Genomic DNA, 9,697 nt, shown 5'->3' on the forward strand with positions numbered 1-9,697 from the left:
AAACTAAGCACATTTATATTTGACCATCGTGTCATTAAACTACACAATCTATATCCAATCGACCGTCATGTCATTAAACTGAGCATTTTTATATTGACCGCCATGTCGTTAAACTGAGCAACCTATATCCAATCGACCGTCATGTCATTAAACTGAGCAATCAAATTGAATGCATATGGTGCGGGTTAAAAAAAATAAAAAAAAACTTTTTAAAGGTGGGAAGAAACAAAAAGACAAAAAAAAAGAAGGTACGATCAAAGCAAAGATTGAGCAAAAAAAATAAAAAAAATGGTAAGAGTAGGAACAAAAAAAAAAGGGGTCAAAATAAGGACAGAGAGAAAAAAAAAAAAAGAAGAAGATGGACTCGAAAAAAAAAAAAAAAAGAATGAAAAGAGGGGCACCTTTTCGTCGCGCGTGAAACTCTTACGTCGAAAAGGTGGCACTACAACAAATAGAGCTTCTTCTAACAGTTTTTTTACCAGCAATTAGGCTAACTGCCGCTAAAAGTATATTATACCAGCGCTTTTTATTTTTATTGCAGCAGTTACTAAACCGCTGGTATATATGATGATAATTCTTAAATTTATAAATAATATTGGACCAATGGAATTATATTTTATTAACTTTTTCAATTTCCATCAATTGGACCATAGGCCAATTCCCTTCTCCATCGCGAGCTTCGAGCTCCACCACGAGCTCGATCTCCACCACGAGCTCTCCATCTCTGAGCTCTCCATCTCTCTCTCTCTCTCTCTCTCTCTCTCTCTCTCTCTCTCAGGAGAGGGCTAGGGTATTCGCGGGGGAGGCGGCGAAGCGGTCGCAGGAGATATCCAAGGAGGCGGCGAAGCGGTCGCAGGAGCTCACCATGGGCGCCGCGTGCCTCTCTCAGGAGCTCGTCTCCGAGACGGCGAAGAAGTCGCGGGAGATCGCGGCGGAGGCGACGAAGAAGGCCGATCTCGTCCACTCCGAGGCCCTCCGCGCCGCGGGGCAGATCAAAACCCTAGCATCTGATATCCCCATCCCCCCGATCCCCCCGATTCCCCCAATCCCGTCCATCTCCGCTGGATCCGGATCCGGATCTCCCGCCGCCGATGACGAGCTCAAGCAGTTCGGGGTCACGGAGGAGCTCAGGGAGTTCGTGAAGGGGATCACGATCAGCACCTTCCGCGATTTTCCCATGGAAGGTTTTGGTTTCAATCGATCTCTTCTCTTTGTTTGATTTTAGGTTCACGATTGGATTCCGGCGGTGTTTGGATCGAAGAAATGGCGTATATAGATTAGTGTCATTTGAAGTTGTTAATTTCATTGTGTTAGTAATGTAGTGAGTTCTCTTGCGTTCCTATTGTTATTGAAGTTGTTAGGAATTTTTTTCCTGTTCCTCGTTGGAATTTGATGTTGTTTGCCCAATTTAATGCGGAGTGTTCTGTTCTTTTCATGTGTAGATGAACCAGAAATATCTGAGGTTCCTACAGTGTCAAATGTTCGGCAGGATCTTAGCGAATGGCAAGCGAGGCATGCTACTCTTGTTCTCTCAACTGTTAAGGTTAGTCTTATCATCAGCCTTTAGTTGATTTTATCTAGTTTTCTGTTTACTTTGAATAGTGTTTTGCTTAACTTGGTTCCTGAAGCTGATAGACAATATTATGAACTTGATGTTTCTCATGTAAACTAAACATGGTTATATGTAGATATATGTTTATAGGATTTTATTTGATGTTCCTGATCTAAATTAAAATAGTTTACATGAAGTCGCAGTTCTAGATAAGATTTTTGGATCAAATATTTTCTCTTCTGATTGCCTTGCTTCTGATTGCCTTGGTTGTAGAAACTTGTTTTCACCTAGTAACTGATCCTATAACTTAATGCAAGTCCCTTTCTTATGCTAACTGATCCAATAACTCAATGGCGTACCTTTATCTGAACTTCGCCAACTACATGAACATAGATAAAGGTTGCTGCTGAGCTGAATGCTGGAAGAAAATAGGTATTTTTCTTTCCTTTGTATTACACACTAGCACATATTGAAACCAATCTGGCCATAATTAGCGCCCAATTGGTAGAGAAGTCTGTCTACTCTGAAAATCAGCAGCCGAACATATAAAAGTTCTAGGGTTTTTCCTCCAGCAGTTTGAAGCTGAAGTGAGCTTCTATGCTTTAAATTAGAAGATCGAGTTTGTAGTTTCTCTTCTACCACAGGGGAAAGACGTTGAGGGTGATTTCGCCTTTTTTTTCTAAAAGGAGTTATGGAGATGATGTCGAGGGAGATTTTGATGAAACGGCTATTAGAGCTTCTTTAAACAGTTATAGTTGAATAGTATTTCTACAAAACCTCCAGCCCACTTAAACGGCCCTTAGATTTGATTTTTCTGTTTTCTAGCATACTTTATATTATAGTAAAAGGCATATAATGGGAATCATGGTTATCATTTCACAATGATTAGTATAGTTGTGCTTTAATCATCGGCTTGTATTTACGGGTTCATGGCTAAAAAAGGGGACATAAGGATATTTCATAGCAAGGAAAAGAAAAAAAAAAGTCAAAGTGGATTATCAGGGTGAACTTGACCTTATTAGATATTTTTAATATTGGATAGTGAAGGGCAAAGATGTTCAATCTTGAAAAAGAACAAGATGTTTAATTAGAATTTAGAAACTCGAAGAGCTTTATCTGTGCATCAGTCCTTTTTTTTTTCTTTGAAAGGATCTATGCATCAATCTGCAAAAAATTGTTTAATGTCTCTATACTAGTATTGTGAATTGTTTAATCTTCTTGTTCGCATAGTTTGCCAATTGGAGAGAGAAACTTACAATTTCCTTTGTTTTGCCTTGTTGTCCTAGTTGATTAGGCTGTAATCTTATTTGCACAGTTTCTCCATATTACTATAGCAGTAATCTTATTTAACTTGAGAATTACCCTTTTCATATATATTATTTGAGTTGGTGGACTTGCTCTTAGATGTAGTGTTAGGATTGGATGATGATAGTGATGATATCTCATCTAATTGCTTCTTCATATATATTATTTGAGTTGGTGGACTTGCCGAACGTCTAGCTGATGCTGGTTGGTCTGCTGGTTAGAACAGTAAATTGGGAGTTTGCAATTGGCTTTTATGCTTTGCATAGAAAAGGAAAAAGATAGCACAAAAAAATCTGGACATCCTTCCAACACTCAAGGCGGACAATATATAAGTTGGATTTCATAGCCTAAAAAGATTGTGGGTTTTAGTTATTGATTGTCTAGAAGCTCAAGTAATCTCTCTCTCTCTCTCTCTCTCTCTCTCTCTCTCTCTCTTTTGTTTTGCATGTGATGGAATGGTTTTTGATATTGCATTTGGGCATTAATTAGTGAGATGTAAATCTTCTTTAACTTGGTTCCAATTCGAAAGAACTTATTTGTAAGGTAACCACGTATAGATTGTTTCCTCAATAAAAACTAGTTTCACTAACTCTTGTGTAAATTTTTTGGTGCAGATTGATCTTAGGCGGGCTAATAACTGTGAAATAATTCTCACAAAAGTCAAGATGCCACTGCCTGTTCGATCATCTACATGCTCATCTCTTTTAAATTTGTTTCGAAACTGAAATTTAGTTGAAGTTAAAAGTAATCGGCGCGGTAAAGTTCCTGCATGTTCATTTATACTTTGGAATGAATTACTATCCTAGGAAGAGTTAGTAAAATTCAGCTTTGGACTGATTGGTTTGATAATTTTTGTTCTTGTTCTTGAGTTTGTACTAAAGCATGCTTGGTTGTTCCACTGTAATTTTGTCGTCTCATTCTCTGTAAGGTTAATGTTGATAGAATGCAATTATATATATTTATGATCTTAATCTTTTCACTTCTTACGTTGGAGTACGCGATCTCTGTGCCTTTGCCGTACCTTTGAGATGATCATATTTAATTACGTAACGAAATCGTAACTCTATGACTAAATTTCTGTTAAGTAGTCCAAGTACTAGTCGATGCAAGGGAGTATAGTATCAGATTCACACTGATTAGTACACTAGAATTGAATGATATGTAGGTTACATCAGATTTGAGGTTCTAAATTTTGTTATACCCAGTTCAAATGTGTCAAACTTTATTTTGAACTGGATATTCTACAAAATCCAGACATTTTGTTGATAAAAGTGTGGTTCTTTAAGCATGTTAGTTCCTGTACTGATCTTGTGTTGCATGAAAACATGTTCTGCTTTCAAATTGACCCATAGTTCTTATTCTTTAACTAACTGGATCCTCGATAACAAATTTCTTATTCATCACTACACCAACTGACTCTCATTCACTTCAGCCTCTTGGTATTAGAATGGTTTTGGAACTCCTTAATGTTAACCGAAGCTTTCTTCTACGAAACTTCGTTAGTAGTGAATCGTTTCTAGATCCAAATGGTTTACAAATGCCTATGAGCTATTCATGTTCAAGCATAAGAATCAAAACACAATTATATATATTTATGTATGCACCTAATCACTGCTGTTTATAATGTTCCAATCCAATTTCTACTTTTGTTATTCTAGAAGTTAGAGATTCCTCCTTTTATTAGTGTTTAGAAAGATCCTGGGAGTTCCTTATTAGTCAAAATATGGATGTAGATAGATAGATAGATAGATAAATCTATCTTTGCTTGTTTCTTCTATAGTCCAAGGCTGAATATAGCAGAAAAACTAAACCTATGATTAGGTGATCAATCTGGGGCAGGTCTTCTAATTATAAGAACTACACCTATGATTAGGTGATCAATCTGCCTATGAGTTCCTTATTAATATTGAGATAATCGTTAGTGTATTTTTCCAATAGTTCTATTTGAACTTGGTTTTTTAGTATATTCTATAAGGTTTTAGATTTAGGTTTTGTTTGATGATAAAATAGTTGAAGTGATGCTTTGTCAACTTTTCATTTATCAACAACAAGTAAACTTTTATCAGTAACAAAGTAAATTCTGTTATTTGTGATGCTAATTATTAACTATCAGTTATTTCCATATCAAAATAGCTTTAAATTTGCTTATTGTATGTCGGTGAAAACTGGTAAAATTATTATTGTTATCATTTTTATCAAACCAAATATTGCTTGATATGTTTCAATAGTGTGTAAACTGCATCTTAATAGTGGTGAATCTAGTCAATAACATATCTACTTCTCATGAATTCTGCTACCATTTTTGACTTGCTTTTCGCCAGTCTATGTCGTATCTACTCATGAAAATCTGGTGCCATTTTTAACTATTTATTTTCTACAGCTGCAGGATTGGAAAGTTATGTGGAGGCACTCTCTAAGAAATCTGATAGTGAATTCAATGTATGAACTTATGCTGCTTTTAAGCTAATTTTCAGCTTACCTTTGCTAAATGCCATTAATTTCTAAGTAAATTATAGGATCTGAAGTTTTGTTAATGCATTTAATTATTTTATGTCTTCAATGAAATCTTTATTGTGGAAGTTCCCTCAAAATTTCATCTTTTATGCCCTTCGGCGTGTACTTACCTCTAATATGTCTTTCATGCTTCTTTTTAGGTGGTACTTACCCAAGCATATGGTCGAGATTATGCATCGAATTCGGTCCATGTGTTTCATGTGGGAAAGCTTAGGATAAAGCTTCGTAAAGGGAGGTCTACAAAGGAAAAAGAGTCATATTCCGCATCAATGCAGGTAACAGCTTATTCTGGTTTTTGAATTATTAGAACAATGTGCTTATTTCGCCTAATTAAATCATGAATTCTTTATGCATTCGAGAAAAATGCAGCTTTTCAACTTATTCTGCAGAAATAAGCTCTCTCTCTCTCTCTCTCTCTCTCTCTCTCTCTCTCTCTCTACTGTTACCATTTGGGTATCAATAACGTGTTGATTGTTAGTAAAGAGATCACATTGGCAAATCAGGTAGCAATCATGTGTTTTAGGGAAGTAGTTATTCCTATACATCCATTTTCAATAACTTCGGCCAATTGAAGTGTCCAATGTTCTTGTTTAAGTTTTTTACATGGAAGTAAGGTTTACTAATTGCAGACGAGAGATTTTTACAGCTCTGGGTGTGTGCGGAAGTTAGTAGATTATGATTCTGTACAAATTAGTCTTTGTTGTAATTTACGTACCCATTCCTAATAAATTTAGAATTAAGAGCATTGTTGCATATCAATGATATTTGAACATCAGTAGAGTAAAGAGTATGATATATTTTGGAAATTCTCCTTGTCACTTAATGCAATCATCCAATATGCAGGTAGAATACATGATACAGAAGGTAGATTATGGCCCAATCAGCCTTACAAACATGTGATTGCTAAGAGAAATTGCCAGACATAGATTTTTAGTTAGTAAAACATATGATGTGTTGGTGTCTGATTATTTTTATTTTTCTGGCCATCTCTAGCTCTGTGGGGTCCGAGGTGGTGGTAATGCTGCAGCTAAGGCAGTGTTCTGGCAATCTAAGAAAGGCTTGTTCTTCACCTTAGCTTACTGTTCTAATTCCTATTGTCTAATCCAAAATATGGTCAACCATCTTATCATCAAACAAAACCTAAAACAAAAAATAAGTAGTCAATTTTGGCGATCTCACAATTGGCTCGTATTCCGATCGAGTCAAGACCGACCCAATAAGGGGACAATAAAAGACTCGGATCAAGTTTCTAACTTTGAGTTTATACTTCTAATTAAACAACTTAAACTGCTTAATTTGACATGACTAATAATTGGAACTAAAAAGATTTAGTTCTTATGGCTGTTATGTATACTTTTATTTTTTGTTATATGTTACTTATGATAGATTTTCTGTTGGAATGAGCTTATGCAATTTGTATGTTTCAAATTTTTTTTGTTACAGATTGAAGCAAAAAGCAGGATTTGACGTTCGCATTTCAAAAATGTTTAGCTGGAGCTTTTCACTTTAGCCGGAGCTTATGCAACTTCTATGTTTCAATTTTTTTTGTTACAGATTGAAGCAAAAAGCAGAATTTGGGGATCAAATAAATTTTCTATTGTATTGATTTCTATTAAACATAAAAATTTGTTTTGTTGCATTTTATCACTGCTCTAGATCATTGTTTATAGTTTTGTTTCAAGAATGATTGTATCGTCTTATTGCAATTTAGTAATATGATTCTATTTTGTTCCGGATACTACAGATTGTAGGTTTTACAATTAATATCAAATGAAAACACCCTATTGTAATTTGTTGATATTAGTATTTTTTTTTAATATTAGTTTCAAATTGCCAGCGGTCAAAAACTGTCGGTATATGCGCCTTCTGCCAGTGTTTTTCTTGTACTTTTAGCGACGGTTTAAGAACTGTTGCTATAGATTATCTTCACCGATGGTCAGTAAAAGTGCTGGAAAAAGGTTATACCAGCAAGAATATTGTAGCGGTCACCTGCACTTTTACCAGCAGTTTTAGAACTGCTGGAGCAAATATTACCAGCAGTTTTCGTATTCTTTACCAGCAGTTTTGGCTGCTGGTATAGGCCTATTTTTTTGTAGTGTGGGGGGCAATTTGTTTGAGTTAAAAAAAAAAAAGAAAAAAAAGGTAAAGTAATCCTAATCAAAACTGATTAAATTTGGACTCATACAATCCCAATGGGTCTCATGTTGACCGAGAAATTTTGGGGCCAATAATTATAATTTAAATACACAATAGGCCCATTCATGAATGAGAGTTGGTGGGCCTCATAAAAGCCCTTTAAAATTTTAAACCTGTACAATAATTCGGGCCTCATTTCAGCTCATTGAATATTATCATTTGTGCCCAACAAATTTCATTAAAGTGGGCCCGATCAATGACGACCCATATCCACACCCTAGAAAATATCTGTTATCCTGACAATCCTATTCGAAATTCGATTTCAAACCACAACCAATTCAAAATTCGATTTCAAATTTTGAATTCCCAACCAACTCCCAAAATATCTTCTAACCAATCATAACAACTGATTCAAAATTCGATTTCGGATGTCGAATTCCCAACCAACTCCCAAAAACCTTCCAACAAACCACAACCGATTCAAAATTCGATTTCGAATTTCGAATTCCCAACCAACTCCCAAAATATCTTCCAACCAACCACAACAACCGATTCCACAACCAACTCCCAAAATATCTCCCAACCAACCACATCCATTCGAATTTTGAATACCTATCCATCCAACAACTGATTGAAAATTCACGATTTTGAATTTCGAATCCCAACCAACTCCCAAATATCTCCCAACCAACCATTCGAATTTTGAATATCTATCCATCCAACAACCAATTCAAAATTTGATTTCGAATTTCGAATCCCTAACCGACTCCTCAAAATATCTCTCGTCACCCCTTCTACTATAAAAATGAGAATAGAAATCAATATGGGGGACGATATGTAACACACTGGACCTTTGCAAATTGCAAGGTACGAGTGTTTGATTGGTGTACCGAGCTTTTCCACACTTTGTGGAGGGTCGTAGACAGTGTTCCGACCTATTGTTCGAATCCCGATAAGTGAGGTTTAAAGCTTAGCACCAAAACCCGAAAAGTCGAAGTTTTGGTCAGCTCTCGGGTAGCCTTCAGCAGGCCGTGCACCGGTACAGGGTTGATGGCTATACCGGTACGGGGCCGATGGTGTACCAGTACACAGGCAATTTTGAGCCAACCCGAGGCTCGGGTTTGGCGTTTTCGTGGGAGGTGTACCGGTACGCGGGCCCGTGTACCGGTACGCAGTGGCAGATCTGATCTGGGCGAACTGCAGGGTGTTTTTGCAATTATGGCTATTCTATATAGCACCCCACGCCCTCTAGGGCTTCTTTTGAGCTGAAGGAGCAGGGAGAGAGGTAGAGAACCCTTCTTCCCCATCCCACTTGGATTTGATCTCCCTTTTTGCTTGGATTTTGGTGGATTTACTTCTCTTTTTCCCTTTTTATGCTTTTCCTCCAAGGTTGAAGCTTGGAGCTTGGATTTGGAGCATAGTTGAGGGAAGATCCATGAAGTTTGAGGACTTTGAGCTTGGTTTGAAGCTTCTAAGAGGTAATCATCATATTCTCTCCCTCTAGATTTGAGTTTTATTGATGGACTTGAGATGAAATCCTATAATGGAATTTTAGGGTTGATTTTGGGCGTTCTTGGTTTAGGGCTTTTGAGGCTCAATTACTTGGTTTAGAATCTTCCATTAGATCGGATTGGATGGGACCTAGCTCTCTTTTGGAGCTTGAGAGAGATTTTCTATTCTCAAGGTGAGTTTTTGCCCCTTTGTTTGTGGTGGTTATTGTTTGAGCATAGAGTTGTTCGTAACGTTTGTTTATCTCTTCGCTCCTTACCTTTAGGGTACTCAGAGGACAACTGCGTTCGGCGAAACAAAGGGTTTCGAGACAGTTCGGTGGGTTTGACCTAACCTAGCATATGAGAAATTCTCATATCCGATGTTTTATGCTTCGTAAATTAGAAATTTATGCATTTTCATGATAAATATATTTATTATGAATTTTAGAATGCCTAAAATGCCTATGTTACATACATTGTATTTTTGGACCCCTATAAAGTAGGTAACTTACATATGAGGCTTATGTGTGCATTAGCATTCTTATGGGAGACTTGGGTTCCTATTTATATAGTACAATTGATCTATGTAAAGTGCCATTGGACTTAAACCCTAGTTGGACATGGAATTATTATAATGCCGTAAAGGGGCATTGGACTATATTGACATGTGAAATTGTGAGCTAATGTCATAAAGCGGCAT

General features: G+C 36.6%; 1 protein-coding gene across 1 annotated transcript; it reads left to right on the forward strand.

Moving 5' to 3' along the window:
* On the forward strand, positions 761–5,591 carry LOC109714318. The gene is made up of 5 exons (XM_020238896.1): positions 761–1,184; positions 1,443–1,543; positions 3,472–3,613; positions 5,238–5,296; positions 5,512–5,591. Exons 1-3 carry the CDS (start codon positions 866–868, stop codon positions 3,580–3,582), a joined length of 531 nt encoding a protein of 176 aa, XP_020094485.1. The 5' UTR covers positions 761–865; the 3' UTR covers positions 3,583–3,613; positions 5,238–5,296; positions 5,512–5,591.

This window comes from Ananas comosus, linkage group 8, assembly GCF_001540865.1.
Source record: "Ananas comosus cultivar F153 linkage group 8, ASM154086v1, whole genome shotgun sequence".
NCBI lineage: Eukaryota > Viridiplantae > Streptophyta > Magnoliopsida > Poales > Bromeliaceae > Ananas > Ananas comosus.

What these genes read in the sequence shown, in the direction of transcription:
- LOC109714318 (XM_020238896.1), top strand. Translation starts at nt 866, where the DNA reads ATGGGCGCCGCGTGCCTCTCTCAGGAGCTCGTCTCCGAGACGGCGAAG. An exon ending in CCGCGATTTTCCCATGGAAG is followed by an intron (nt 1,185 to 1,442) that starts GTTTTGGTTTCA and finishes TTTCATGTGTAG; the next exon opens with ATGAACCAGAAATATCTGAG. An exon ending in TTGTTCTCTCAACTGTTAAG is followed by an intron (nt 1,544 to 3,471) that starts GTTAGTCTTATC and finishes TTTTTGGTGCAG; the next exon opens with ATTGATCTTAGGCGGGCTAA.